This window comes from Simochromis diagramma, unplaced genomic scaffold (genome assembly GCF_900408965.1).
Source record: "Simochromis diagramma unplaced genomic scaffold, fSimDia1.1 OVJJ01000545.1, whole genome shotgun sequence".
Lineage (NCBI taxonomy): Eukaryota > Metazoa > Chordata > Actinopteri > Cichliformes > Cichlidae > Simochromis > Simochromis diagramma.
In genome coordinates this window covers 1,735,320-1,751,321 of record NW_024387371.1, presented here as the reverse complement: position 1 = coordinate 1,751,321, position 16,002 = coordinate 1,735,320, and the positions used below count along the sequence as shown (strand labels likewise).

The 16,002-nt window shown below is 41.1% G+C and overlaps 1 protein-coding gene across 1 annotated transcript in view; it reads right to left on the bottom strand.

Annotated features, from left to right (window-relative positions):
• LOC120719099 (metabotropic glutamate receptor 7-like) overlaps positions 1 to 11,406 on the bottom strand; it is a 77,332-nt gene extending 65,926 nt beyond the window's left edge. The window contains exons 1-2 of the mRNA XM_040008008.1: positions 7,233 to 11,406; positions 5,773 to 7,102 (exon numbers count right to left, since the gene is read on the bottom strand). Of these exons, the coding sequence (XP_039863942.1) occupies positions 5,773 to 6,276 (504 nt within the window). The 5' untranslated portion in view covers positions 6,277 to 7,102; positions 7,233 to 11,406. The remainder of the gene's footprint in view (positions 1 to 5,772; positions 7,103 to 7,232) is intronic.
• Between the last annotated feature and the right edge of the window lie 4,596 nt (positions 11,407 to 16,002).

The following is a 16,002-nucleotide window of genomic DNA, read 5'->3' as shown; positions in this document are numbered from 1 at the left end:
GACTCTTTGATGCATTTTCCTTGAGTACAGTTCATTATCTGAAAACATTTTGTAAACACGGCAATATGTGTGCAAAAAAATCCAATTTTCACATCAAATCCATGCACATTTATTGCTTAACAAGATCAGCGGTTCTCAGTCCCGCTGAAATCCTCTCGGAACAGATAACATTGTTTGAGGATGCACCAAGAAAGGTGAGATACATTTGCTTCTCGTCGTATATTGATCTTCCTGTCTTTCTCACTTCGTCCAGAGTTCAACACGTTTGAACTCTGGCCTGGGAAATGGCAAGTCCCGCCAATATCCAGCCAATTTAAAAGAGCCGGTGGAATTGACCTCTTCTTAAATAAGTATTGATTGTCTGAATCCTTGTTTGTATAACTGTATGCTTAGGAAGGTTCTTCCTGGATGGCTTGACACGAGTGCAGGGATGCAAGTACAAAAAACTATGGTATATAGAAACTGATAAAAAATGGTGTATATTTGTCAAATTCTGGAAACTCTTGCTAGCCTATTAATGATGTTAATACCTGCAGCCTGTGCTTGTATCCCTGCCCGTATTATTTCCTGGATTTCATGCGTTTTAACACAGAGTGTGAGCAAATTTCACCTTGCCAATTCGGGTTTAAACTGCCCATAAGTCAGCACTTGATTAAACGACTGGAATGGAAACCAGCAGGGCTCTCAGTCTCAACTAGAAGTGAATGTCACCGAACTATAGACAATGCATTCAGAATCATAAATAAAAGTGCAACAGATTCATTTCAAGTTCAACAGCATCTCTCTGCATATGTTTATTTTATTTTGTTTTTTTGTTTTGTTTTTTTCTATTTTTTCTTCTTACAGCTCTAAAATAAGTATACTATCTAATGTTGCCATAACAACAAAACCATAGAACTTGTAAAATCAGCCACCACCGCAACATGTCACTTGTTTTTAAGTTAATCACGTAAAGCTATTAACCCCAGTCTTCACATGCATGGCAGCATTATTACAACGTTTCTCTCTCAAGTATTACACTTTGTTAAAGCAATGTTTATATTTAGAATGGCCTGGATCTCAGATAGTGCTTTTCTACAACGCGTCTCAAATCCACTTCACACACGCACACTTTATTCTGTGTCTAAGTAATCATTCGGCATGCAGACTGGAGCAGCCAGGGATCGAACCCCCAGCTGTCCGCTCAGCAGAAAGCCTGCTCTACATCTTGAGCCACAGCCACCTGCAATTTAGGATCATCACCCTATTTTAAATGTGACTAAATCCACAGATGATGTGTCATCACATCTCATCTATACATAGAAGCATGTTCACATCCTTATTTTAATCTAAAGGTCGTGTACCCAAATAGAATGAATAAGATGTCTTTTCTGTCCTAAAATATGCTTCTTTTGTTTGTTTACTTTTGCACACACAGTGGTGCAGCGGTTAGCACTATCACCCCCGGCACAAATTTTCCGAGTTTGAATCCACCAGCAGGCTGAGGGTTTTCTGTGTGGAATTTCCTCCCACGGTCACGCTTCTTAGACTTATTGGTGAGTATAAATTGGCTGTGTATCTAAGTGAATCGCTATCAGCCTCTACACGATAGACTGGTGACCTGTCCAGAGTCTACCATGGTGGATAATCAGGAAAAATTGATGTTTGCATGCTGCCTGCATTAAATTAACATCGCATGGTGATTTTCTTTCTATTTGAGAGTACCTGTGTGGCTTAGGTTCACTAAACCACACAGGTACATTTTGTGATCTCATAATCTAATATTCAGTAATTCCCTTTTTCTTTTGTGGATAAGTCACGACTGCAAAGAAGGGTGGATATAATTGGATGGGTTTGATGGCTTATTAAAGTCATCCATATACAGTCGAGTTTTCAATTTCCATCTGCATGCTAAATCCCACTGATTTCTCAAAAGAGAACATTTGGAAATATCTAACCTATTTATCTCATCTCTCGTATACAGTATAAATTCTGCTTGTTTTTTATGCTGTTAAAAACATTTTTCATTTTATTTTTGGCACAGCTGACTTTCTTTTTATAGTCAGTAGTCAAATGTGCACTACTAAAACTTCATTCACCGTCCTCTTCAGTAACAAATCCAACTCTGTTGTTTGTGATCTTAAAAACGTTTACTTATGAGTTAAATGCTGAACCTTAATTGAGAAAGAACTGTCAAGTTAGGAAATTAATTTTCTTTTTTTTATCCACGTTTCAAGCACTTGTTATAAAGTTAAAATGTACTGAGTTGGCTTTCTATGTCAAACTCTGAATAAAAGCCAATTAGTAAGTGATGGAGAGGAAATACAAAAGCCGAAGCCACTGGTGTGGATCATTAGATATCCACAAGACAGTTGTGTTTCCATCCCTTCAGCATTGGTAATAGGCCAATTTGTGGGCATATATGTGCATATCTACTCATATGCTGGCTACTTAACATACCAACGGTGTCTTTTATCGTATGGCTGAATGCAGTACTAGGGATGTGACTAATGGACCTGAGCTGCTGCAAGCATCCACGTACAAATGGCAACCGTTACCATGTTTAGAAAACTAGATATATTAAACCTGTGCCGTCCGATGTCACTTTTAGAGCTTTCTCCAAAACACACACACACACACAGCTCCTTCATATTCCTTTGGTGTCCGTCTTTACCATTGTCAGCTAAATAGATCACACTGCAAGGCTTCAATCTCCTTCAAATCAGTCACAGTGATGATTCTGTGAAAAAAAGGGGGGAGATAAAAAGCCGACCGGAGCCTGTCAGGGCTATGAGAGCAGAGGACGTCAATGCCTCACTTAGACAGCCAGTCTGAAGGGGCCGGTTCCCCAGACGAAGAGGACAAGACGGAGTTCACCTGCATTCAATACAAAGTTTTGCCACCGCCTTTGGGAGAAGAGATGCGACGGAGCATAGCAGGCTGCAATCCCTGATGTAAATGTCATCAGGATCAAAATCAATTTCATGATTCATTCAAGAGGCCAGAACTTTAAAACGTACAAAGTTACCTGTTATTAATTTTTTTAAATTAATAACAGCGTCATCTTCCCACCTCTGCTCGCGTTCGCAGAGTAAGGACTCGACGATTTTCCGCACACATGCAAACAATTCAAAAGTTTGGCTGATTGATTTTTTTTCCTCCTGTGGCATTGTTGCTTCTCATTTCCAACACAGCATGAAAGGCACTGAAATAAAAACATCTTAGCAGCAAATCGGCCTCACCATGGCAACAGTATTGATCACCTCTCCTGGGTCCTCAGAAAAATCTATCCCTCATGTCAATTTCCCAGCACTAACAGTTCAGCAGCTACTCACGTCTTGAATAGACAGGCATGATATTTAGAATCTAGTAATAAAACCTACAATCATTATTTAGCTTCCCTGATGATTCATTTATCGCAGGAGTGAGATACAAAATGACCTGATGATTTTCACTGAGAACAATGCGGGGAATCGGTTGTCACTATTCACAGTCTTGAAGCATAAAGATTACACTAGGATTTCTTGATTATGGAGCTCAACCAATAATGAGGTCTAATTGAAATTGACTAAGAGAAGAAACTGAACGCTTTGTAGAGAGTCCGTCTGACTGAGGTCTGATCTTTTTGATATGAATCCCCCCCCCCCATTTGCTGGTTTAATTATATCTGAATGGGGGTTTCTCAGGCATTTGATGTTTTTCACAAGACTCACTGAGTAGTATATAGATTTTATTTCAAAGCAGCCTCAGAAACTTAAAGTTGCTGCCACCTACCAAACAAACACAGTGTGACTAATGCAAGTAAGTGGGTATGTATTGATTATATTGTATCATGTGGCCTCAAATTTAATTTGTTATCCATAATACCATTGCTTCTGGTTCCACTGAAAACATAAGTGTGCTCAGAGGCAAAAAGGTTTAAAGGAGGACTGAATCAAACTTCTCAAGGTATTTGGATTTAAGTGCGCCGAAGAAATATGCCTTTTTTTCAGCACTTTGAGGAAATGAGAACAAATGCAAAGTGATGGATGGGTCTGCATGACAACTGCTGTCAATCCACAAGCTTGATTACAACACCTGAGCTTCAGCAACACCACGCCTACACTCTGACAGCTTGACACTTGCAGACGTGTTGGTACACCTGGTGTGAGGAGGAGAGAATAAAGAGAATTAGGGACTAATCTGGCTTCCCTTTAAACCCTCTCAGTTTCACAAATGCACAGGTTTTCATGTTACAGAGCTTGCACGAAACTGAGGAACTCTTGCAACCCTCGCGCCGTGCAACAAAATAACAAGTGCAGTTATGCTTCAAAGCGTAACTGCAGGGTTTTGAAGATCTTGTAATAATAAAAATTTAATTTATTAAGTGAGCCTACGAAGAGAGAACAGGAACTAAAGCTAGGCTGAAGATTGTGGTGTTGTGGTGGGGACGATCAGTCCGGCAAAAGGAACCACAAACCCTGGATATAAAAAATGAATATATATATATATATATATATATATATATATATATATATATATATATATATATATATATATATATATATGTACACAAATGTGTGGCATGTGTAAGTGTCTGTAGAGTAGAAAGGGAAGACGACTGGGTGGGGGTGGGGGTTAAAAGCTTGTTAAGTACTCTGACGGTCTTACAGATGCAATTAACCAGCTACTTACACAATTTGTCGAACTGAGCTGGAACAAAAACAATGACTGACAAGACTCTGAGTTACAATCTGCAACCACAAATCATTAGCACCAACACTGCATGCAGCTCCTCCCCAGTTTAAACGCCACTTTAAACTTGCACAGGAAAAACTGTACAGAATTATGCAAAAGCATGCACATGTTTTTTCGAGTAATTAAATACTTTGCTATGTAGATGTGTTTTAAATAATTAATCTTTCTGTACTGGTGCCTTGCTGCATTTCCCATTTCACTGCAGCACCAGCAGTGGGCCAACATCATCAGTTGACTCTCAGCCAACAGAAATAGAGACGTTTTCCTATATGCTCAAGCTATGCCATTTGGAAATTAGTCTTGTGAATTCCTTTCATTTACTTGCAGCCATCGAGTTCAATCAGGCTGCAAAGCGATGGAAACAAGCTTATTTTGCAGAAGGAAAGCCCCCCCCCCCCCCCCCCTTCCCCCGTAGGTAAAAGCTAAAGGAAACTCAAGCATAACTCAATGCTTTCAGGTTCAAAACAATTCATAAAACCGCCTGCAGTCTGACGTACAAGAGGTTCATATAATCATGTGCAATCATATGAAACAGGCCTTTTATTCTCAGGAGGGGGTTGTTGAGTTTGGGTGTGATTGTGTCAGGCTGTCAGTGCCCACTCATCCAGACTCCGGAGTGAGGCTGGAACAGACGGGAGCTGTTCTTTCAGCACCACCGGGGACAAGCAACAGCACTCTCAGCTGTCTCATCCACACAGTCTAGTGGATTGAAAAACCACCCAAACTCACTTCACCTTCCTTTTGTGCCCCATGTTTTAAGATGGAGAGAGGCATCAGTGAGAACACATCGAATCCAATACCACCATCTGAAAATAGATTCTTGCTCATGATGGATTCTCTCTCTTTTTTTTTTTTTTTGGTGTCCTTTCTCAGACACAGTTTTCAGCTGTTTCACTTTTGCTGTCCTTTCAAGCTGCTTTTGGGCGACAAAAAAGTGTGTTTACCCCTCTCTAAAGCGCATTATTACCTCCAAATTCAACAAACTTCTGCTGCAATAGCGGGAAAAAAATGCGATTATCTTAAAGCCACAAAACTAGTGCACACGCTCAGACTTGCCTGGAAGAGGCGTAGGATGTTGGCAACCATAATCGATACTGAACTCGCCGAGGCTCCGATGACTCCCACCACTTTTTCAGGCTTGACAAACACCGGTGGGTCCCCGTTAGTGCACCGCACGTCGGAGGTGTCCTTCGTGATCAGCGCTTGCACGAAAGTTAACGATTGCTCCAGCGCATAAGTATCCCTCGAACAAGTGTCCAGCACCCGTGCGCCTAAGGTGATGTTGGGTAAGAGTTGCTCGTCCTGGTTAATTTGGTCCAAAGCGTACATCATGGCCTCAAGCCGCTGGATGCCGTTCTCTTTTTTGAGGTCCCCGCACGGCGCACCATCGATTCCTCTGGCATGCACCGGGAAGAGTCCGCCGAGGGTCAGGTGTCCCTCAGTCCGTATCGAATGGGGTGCATAAGTCTCCTGAGGCAGCGCGAAATCTATCACAGTCCTCATAAGCCAAAACACCCTCCATATAAAGCTCAGCTTCACGCGTACACCGGGACAAGCCATGATCAACTTTTAGGAAGGAAGAAGCCTGCGATCCGACGATGATGAGACCAGAAGAGGCTAAGAAGTTTGCTAAAACGAACCCATTCTTGTCACCAGGGAGGAGATTCAACAAGCTGGGCTGAGGAACCAAGGGGCAGCAGAAGACTCAGGCGAACTGCGCCCATCGTTTTACAGCCAGGAGTGAGCGGTTAAGCTTGTTGAATAGTGAAGCCCCTAACGGAAATTTAGCGCTCTCAGGAAGGGAGGCTACATCCATTAGTTAGAGAGAATATCACTGAAAGGAGACGAAAACCCGCAGCAAATTATCTGGCCTAATTTTGTCCATTTATGCTAAATCCAAAGAGCGAATAGAAACATAATGAAACCGCTGCGAGGAACTGGCATATCTTCACAACCCAAAGCCCGGAATTTAAGTATCGTGTAGTAGGAATTATCGCTTTAAATCAATACTTCTTAGGACCGGCAGAAGTGGGTGACATTCTCCTTCCCCAGAACAACTCCACGGGAGCGCAGGAATGGCTCGCTCGGCTGTGGTGTTTGTCTCCCAGGGGTGCATATCATCTCCACAGTCTCCAAAGGAGGGGAGGGAATGACGGAGGGAGGGAATGAGGGGGGGTGGGTTAAAAGAAAAAGGAAAAAAACGGTTAGTGTGAACGCAAACGTGCGTTCATTAAGCAGTGGAGTAAGAAAAACCAGCTAATTAAATCCTCGGCTCTTTCTCAGTCTCCGCAACCGGTCGCCTTTATACAAAATGAATGAGTCACAGCGAGGGATTCACTGTGTGCGCCGAGTTTTCAGCCCCCTTTCGACGCGAGACGTCATTCAGCTGGCAGCAAAAAAGAAAAAGGAAAAGGAGAAAAAAGATTAGCATCACTTTGTGGAAAGGTTTCCAGGAAGTTAGCGCTCGCTATCTTCAGACAGAAGAGAAGGTAAACAAGGCAAACAAATGCACTTACAGACTTGAATAATAAGACAATTGTTCCTCTGAGTGCCTTTCAGTGGCTGCATCTCAGCATTATAATCTCTGTCTCCCTACTTCCCCTCCCTCCGTTATCCCCCTGAAACACACACACACACACACATAGACACAAAAGTGTCCCCCCCCCCTCTTTTCTTTTGATGTTGACGGTGGCAGGCATGGAACAGAGATCTGTGGCATTATGAAAACACAGAAGAGCTGCAGGTATGAAGGGCTTCACCCGCCGACTAAAAAGTGGCTTTCCTGAAATAGTTTTGGATTCATTACTGATGCACCTTTAAAACGGAGCAGAGAGGGAGGTATGGGAGGGAGAGAGAGCATAGCAGACACGTTTGGAGGGGTCCAGGCTGGTCTCCAAGGCAACCCTTCTTCAGAAGACTCCTGATTCATCCTGTGCAACCCTCCTGCCCCCACAAATACACGCACATCATCACCCCCCCACCACACACACACACATCATCAACATCATCCTGGATAAACATACTGGTCCACAGACTGGTGAAAATTGCCCACACCTTTAGGAGAACGGAGGCCTCACATCTTCCTAACAAAACTCTATCATCACCAAACTATTTAATTGCACAGATGGTACTTTTACAAACAAGCAGATTATGATAATTTGCTTTTGTGGGCATGCATTAGCCAGGGACTCACTTGGCAATTTGAGGCATTAATTAAAAAGGTAGTTTCTGCTTTGCATTCAAAGTAAATCGCACATTCAAAATAACAACAATAATCATTGTAGTCTCTGCTAATGAGTACATGTTCAGTGGGTTACGCGGAGAGAAGGGGAGCGAGAGAAGAGGTGCCCGCTGAGCACTCTGTTAATACATAATTCATGCATAAGCCTTCATTTTCAAGTAACCTTAGAAACTGACCACTCGTGAGCCAGCCAACACACATGCAGCAACAGCATCCACGTTGTTGGTGGAAAAGCAAAGTACAGCGGCACTCTGGGAAACAGGAAACAGGAAGTGGATTACAGGATAAGTCCCTTAAGTTGGTTTATCATTGAACAATAAGCAGCCTCAGAGAGTTGCTTTATCGTGAAAATGATTATGAGGCATGGAATCCCATTTTATGAACGTGTTCATTCCATTAGTTTCTGTTCAATTAAAAGATTAGAAAAGGCGATGTAGTTCTAATTGAAACATGTCCTATTGACATTACAGGCTTGGATGGACAAATTTCTAATTAATTAAGTTGAGATTAATTCGAGCCTAATCCGGCCATGTAGTGTATTTATCTTCATTAGCCACGCTGAGTACATGAATATCTTTCAACAGGCAACTCGTGCATGTCCAATGTAGTTTTGGGTGTACATACTGTACACTGGGGCCAAAATTCATGAGATGCACTAAAAATACATTTAAGGAAACTGTGTGGGAACTGCAGGGAACAGACTGCTGAGGAGAGAAACCAGGGATGTGAGAGGGGAGGGAGGCAGATGGCCACCTCCACAGTGAGCACACTGAGACAGACAGGAAGGCAGGACTGGAAAAATGCAGCAACAGCCTTTACAAATGACACCCGGAGAGACTGGTGTCGCAACGCACGACACTAATTCCCCAGCTCGGACTCGGCGGTGAGACTCCCACTTACACTGTCAATGGAAAGGTTACTTTTGAAAAATGGGGCCCTCACCGTGATTTAATTCACTGACTAACCCCAGGAAGAGGGGCCTTTTCCCCGGGGAGGCAGTGTGATTTAGACTGAGATTACACTTTGGTTTGGATCCTTTCTTTCTCTCCCCTTCCTCGCTTTTATACAGACAAAGAGTCACGTGTCTGCGCACTCAAACAAATTCCATTTCACTTTCATCATGGGATGAAGTAGAAAGCAACAAGAAAGAGGAATGAGAGGTTTATGTTTAATACACAGCTGACCAAAAAAACAAATAGAGTCATAGTTTTCACATGGCAGGGGCGCACAATATTTAACAGGCATCCTGCCAGATAAATTATGGTCTCCTTTGAAAAAGCCAGAGCTTTTGTTTCAAGCATTCAATAACTTGTCTGCTCGATACGGTCTTTTTCAAGTCAATTACAGGGGCTGGCACTGTGTGCTCCTCTAAAGAACGACGAATCCAAGAACAATAAAAAGTCAACATCCAGGACAAGAGGCAATAAGGTTTCTTTTTGGGCAGACACTAGGCACAATGGGCTCTGTCTGTCAAATTAATTAACCTGGAAACCTGTTTAATTCCCAGACTCGAATGAAAGGGCGACGGTATCCACAGGAAAGAAATAACTCCAGAGCAGGAGGTAATTGCACGTCGAGGTGATTTGTTCGAAAGCACACAGGCCACCAGCCTGTTTGGAGTCATGCATATTCTGCGAGGGGTGAGGTGTTAATGTTAGATCAATGTAGGAACATTGTTAGATTAGCAACATGAAGGTCACTGAGCTGCTGGGCCCCCTTGTCTCATTTTGTACCATCTGCTTTGGAATAATAAAATCAGGGCTATCCAAGCTTTTCTGTACCACTGTAACCAGAAATAGTGCCTGTAAGGAGACAAAAAAAAACATGTTGTAATCCTACAGGCGTGCTGCACGAGAAGACAAATTCTTACCTCTTCTGCTGTTTATGCCAAAGACAAAGCAGGTGCAGTGCAGCTAGGACGATAGACTCTCCACACTCTCAATTACGATTGTAATCCATCTGTCATACCCTCTCCCTTCTAATTATGTCTCTGTAAAGCTGCTGCTGTGAGCTCAGTACCCATTCACACTCTGAAATGTGAAAGATAGACAGATAATGCACAAGTGACCACTGGAATACATAACTGCAGTGGGCAGCTTGGTGACAGCTGGTTTTCTCCTGTTTGAGTTTGCTTACATTATAAGTGCACATTGGCAAAAATATAAAGTGAGAAAATGGAAACCCAGTATAATATTAATGTAAACTATAGCTGTTTTTCTTATATAAGACAAGTGTCTACTCCTTATTGTGAGCCAGCATGGTTGTGATAATGACTATAGGTGTTATATGTGACAATAATGAATCCAAAGGTGCTGACCTTCCACCCACAGAGGCCAGGAATTTTCCAGAGACCCTATTAGTGGGTAACTGGGCCTTTGTTTTGATGGCTAACGTCATGCTCCACTGGACTCACATGGTAAGTGGGTGCAGCTGTGTTAGTTAGCCAGGAGGACTTTAGCCACAAATGTGATTGTGATAACAAATGCCTATTGCCGTACGTCCGTTAATTAGCCAATGCTTTGAGCAGCTCTGTGACATTTTTCTTTTTTTTTCATCTCAAGTGTTTTTACGTGGCCTTGTGAAAGAGGAGATTTTATCCTCAGTCTCGGTCAGTGAGTCATTACAGCCCCTCTTCATCTGTGTTTCTGTTTTATGGGGATGATACGACAGGCCTGTGAAAGAATATAAAAAGCTACAGCCGGCATTTGTTTAGCTCATCTTACCAAAGGATAAAGGACAAAATTTAGGCTGGGTTAGTCCAAAAATAACCAAACCCCCCAACAAACAAAAAGCCTATAGGGTAAAGACACAAACGGGTTAAAATAAAGTCAGTGGAAACATGATATAGCCAGGCTTAAAGTCAAAATCTAGTTTGTTTTCCTATAGTTGCTACTCAGACTACACAGCTTGTAACACTGTAACACTAAAGACAATAGCAAGCTCCAGGTATCGACTGTACAGCTTGCAGGATTTTAGATGATGTATACTTATTGGCGATGGACATACAGCGCACTTGATGAGGAGTTGACAGAGAGGTTTCGATTCCGTAGAAGCGATTTATTTAAACCTGCTGAGAAGCTGTTGCAATTCTTGCTGGACACAATCCAAAGATTGGTTTGTACCACTGATCGGTTTTCCCATCAACCAAATCAGTGAAAGCAGGTGAAGCTCTCCAAAAACCATTAACGGTTATACCGCTATGTACTGACCTTTTCAGTGGAGAATCGTATCAGGTTTGATTAATTTTGTGCTTTTCTTTGTGTTGCTGAGGTCTTTCCACTTTTACCTTACACTTTCTTCTCAAAGCGGGGCGCCTGACTCACTACACTCCAAGTTGAGTGCTTTTTCTGGTTAAGCTATCAAACTAGTACTGCTAGACTGTCAGTGTGTTCTTGTGCTGACTATAGCTGTTTTATTCTTTCTTTCTTTTTTTTTTCTTTTTTTTTTTTTTTTTTTTTGTGTCCCGTTTGGATCTTTAGCCATCAGAATTGTTGTCTTAAGGCCAAGAAAGATGCCAAGTGGATTTATTTTACCAAGTGGATCATCATGGCCTTGCCATATTGGTCCATTTGATTGACCTTTATTATAATTATGAATTTATTTTATTTTCGGTTGCTACAAACAGGACAGACATGACTGGGGGATAGGACAGGGAGAAAGAATGAAAGAAAGAGAGGGAGAGAAAGAAAACCAAAGGGGAGAAGAGACGGTGAGAAAGGGGGGAAGAAAGAAAGAAAAACAAACAAAACACCTGGATCACCTGTATGGAGAAAAAAAAGACAGAAGAGAAAGCAAACAAAAAAAGAGCAACATAATAAAAACAGCACCATCACAATAAACTAGCTAGCAGTAGATAACAGTAGATACTAAATATTAAACGATATTGTGCAGCACGTAAGATAGACAGCGCACAATGTGCTTTGAGGCAGCAGCCAAGAAAGGTGTAGTCCGCGTCTGTGAACACCCGTGTGTACACCTGTGTGCATACCTGTGTGGATCAGCATGCTTGTATTCCAAAGGTTTCTCCATGTAACGATCTGCTAGGGAGTGTGCTGTTTTCTTCTTTCAATGTCAGTGAAAGTGCCTTTTCTACTTCTATTATCAACAGTTACTGCAAATCAGAAGTGAAAAATCAGCAAGAGAACAACAGGCTGTTATTAATGCACCCTAGCAACTAATACTGCAAGGCAACCACGGTAGTCACATGGGTATTCACATGAATGCATCGCTAAGATCTGGCATAATTAAGACTGGGTTTTCGCTTTGTTGCTGCAAACAAATGATGCGGACAGATGACGTGCGTTCTAAAGACTAGTGTTGATAATAAAGTCAGGACGATGCTTAGTAAAGTCTTGTTGTTGCTGTATAGTTGCTGGGCAACCACATTGATGAAAATGAAACTCTTTAAATTTGGTTAATATCACAGAGACATCATGGTAAGAACATCTGGATTTTAGATTTATCATAGTGCAGCTATTTCTTTAATGCATTTGCCTAAGGTTACAGATGAAGAATTAGTTTGTCACTTGTGAGTTTTTATTAATCCAAAGACTAAAAGAAACACAGTAAAACAACATTTAGGTCCAGTATTTGGGCAATGGCACATTTTATATACCACCACAGTGGATTTCACATCAAACTCTCAAGATATGATTGACTTTCAGCTTTAATTCAAGAAGTTTAACACAAGTACTTCATTAACCGTTTAGGAATTACAGACATTTTATACACAGTCCCTTATTTTCAGAGGTTCAAAGGTTAATGAACAATTGATTATCCAGCATTTTCATTACAAAGTGAGGTCGGTTCCCTTGTCATTCCATGACAAATTAAGTGAATAAAGGTTTTGCAGTCCACTCCAAGCTTTCCAGGCATCAATACAAGTGAAGCGGCCCGTCTTTAGCATCTTTAGGCTGAAAAACGAAAAGAGACCTATGAAAAACATTACGTGGCAAAATCAACAAACTAAATTCTTTCAGAATTCTTTCTTTACTTAAGAAAACAAACCTCTCATCACATTTAGCCATGTTAAGTAAACACATGAGGAGGTCAGATGATCATTATCAAGGTCTACAATTAAGCGATTCTTTCATGAAAAGGGTTTAAGGTGCAAACAACTGGTTATGCTCAAAAACATCTAAAAGAGTCTGTACAGTTCTGAAAAGAATATATAGAGAAAACCAAGATTTACCTGTACCAGAATGATGGGAAGAGAAAAATATGGAGAAGGAGAGAAACAGATGATGCACAGTATGCCACATCATCTGTCAAACACGGTAGAGGTAATGTTATGGCATGGGTGTGTATGACTGCAAATGCAAGCAGTTCACTGGTGTTTATTGATGATGTGACTGCTCAGAGAAGCAGCAGAATCAGAACTCTGAAGTGTGCAGGGCAAGAATCCCTGCTCAGATTCAGGTAAATGCTGCAAAACTGGATGGATAGATGGATAATGACTCAAAGCAAACTGCAAAAGCAAACAAAGAGTTTTTCGAGGCATAGAAATAGGATATTCCTCAATGGCCAAGTCATTCCTCTGATCACAACCCAAATGAACATGCTTTTTAATAACTGAAGACAAAACTGAATCCAGAGCAACCCACAAACAAGCAGCAGCTGACAGTGGCTACAGTAAAGGCTTAGCACAGCACTGCGGAATATTTTCATCCAAGTATGAAAAACAATGCTTAAATTGAAAATTATGTTAATATGTCCAATTACTTCTGAGCCTCCGAAAAAGTGATGGCTGTAATTGCTAAACAGTTAATGTCGTTTTTAAATTAATTAGTGTTTAATTTAATTAATTAAAGCTTAAAGTCTCACTTCAATTGCATCTTTATTCGATGATTTGTGCGAAAATCGTGTAATTCTCCAAATACTTTGAAACTCTGACTGGAATAAGGACGCTCATGCACAGAATGGTGATCTGAACATTTAAAACCCTCCAGCTACAAACACTCAGTTTGTTCTTTTTGTGATATCCCAGCGTGAGAAGGCAGAGGATCTCACAAAGAGCGCTTACCTGGAGAGAAAACAGACATTTGCGAACATGGCTGAAGAAAAGACGCCACAAGCTGAAAGTTTTTGGATTTTCCAGAAACAGAAGGGCTTTAGCTAACAGCCTCCCACAAGAATACCACAGCCACATCTGTCCACTCATGCCTGCCTCTAAAACACTTTTGAGCACAATTATACGACAATCACTGTTTGTGAGTATGTGTGCTCACAAACAGTATTTATGAGCCGTGTGATTTTATCATATCCGGTCGTTAAGTGATGACGTGACGAATCCTACTTCCGGGCCTAAAGTAGTCTGCGTTTAATATGGCTTTTGTGTTGTTAACATGTTTAATGTTATGTATTTTCTTCTATTTAATCTCAAAAAGCTCCTAAAACAGTCAGTGATCACTGTTGACCTCCCTCTGCTTTTATTACCGCTAATCATTTATTTAAGCTCAGTTTTAAAACCTTAGGATGTAACTACAGCCCAGCCCATGCAGCAGTATATGAATGACTAACCTCGTATTGTTGATGGATTATCTCAGTTGTGCTCCTGGCTGAAGTTTGGTCCTTTTACAGCATCCTGCCATGCGATTACATTTGTTCCTGACCACCGAGAACACTCAACTTTTATCGAGTAGAAAAAATTTTAGCTTGTTTATATTATGCTAACATAGCTGTGTCGCTAGCGGTCACGTAGCACATCATTATATACCAGCTAGCCAAACTTCAGTAACCCTACAAACGTCACTGCTGTTTAGTTTTCTGTCTTCATTTATGTTGGAAGTGATGACAGAGCTGTACGTTTTAATTTGTTTCCTAAACCCCGCAGTCAGGACATGCTATATTGTATTTAGATAGAAGCTAGAGAGCTAACTTCCTGCTAACTTCTAATTCCGTTAAATGTCATAAATTCCGTTTTCACGGATGCCTGGATGTTAAACTCAATTGTTACACCTGGTAGAGCAGAACGCTGATCATTTTATTAAAGATAGAAGACTTTAGACAGTTTTTCAACTCTCAGTAATGCCATAGTGATCGTTTGATATATGGACCTGCAGCGGAGTTTAGGTCCAGACACGGCTAGTGACGTCAGACTTAACGACCGGATTGCTTAATCTACTCGATATAAGTACCAGAGATTAAAAAAAACAAACCCCAAGGCTTAAGGTCTGTGGTAAAATATCTCCAGTTTCAGACTGCACTCGATTTATATCAGGATTTTTTGCTGTATGATTGTTCAAAGGAACACAAAATGATGGGTATGAGAAAAAGCTTTAATTTAGTTTTCAGAATTAAGCATCAATGTTTAACATTGATCTTCTCCCCTCACTCCCAGCAAGAAAGCAATTAAGTGTAAGATGTTGAATTATTCCTTTAATGAGGGTCTATATAACGATTACCTCCCTAATATCTGTGAATGAACATATTATCAGCCCTTTTAGCGAATAACCCCGAGTCGGCTGGTGAGTAACTGAAAACTAATAACTGCTGATAAATTCTAATTAGAAAAATGTCAATATTTTCTTGCCCCTCTCACTTAAACGGTGACTCACACCAGATCACTTTACATATTGATCACCTTACCATTACTCACAGTTGTTCCTTTATAACAACTGTGAAGAGCGCTGGGAAAAAAAACAAGAGATAAAACATACAGTGATAAAAATCGGGACATTTTCTCAAAACAATGCACGGCTGAACTGTTTTGATCTACAATTACCATTTTTATTCAAAAATGGCTTGTTCTTGTTTTGAATTGATTTCTGTCCCCAAGGTAAATGTCCAGCAGTACAAGGCATTTTGCAAAGTGCAGACTGTGGCTCCATATAAATTGTAGCACTGCACTTGTGATGTGACACAAAGGAGACCTCTGCTTCCAATCTCGACACCTACAAGCCCTCTCTCTCTCCCTTCTCCTCTTTCGGCTCAGAAGTGCACAAGTGTTAAACAGCAGTGCTTCTAAATGGGCCAAATATTCCAGATTAAAACTATCTTCATGTTAATAAAGATGACAATACTGAGACACTGCACATATTGCACTG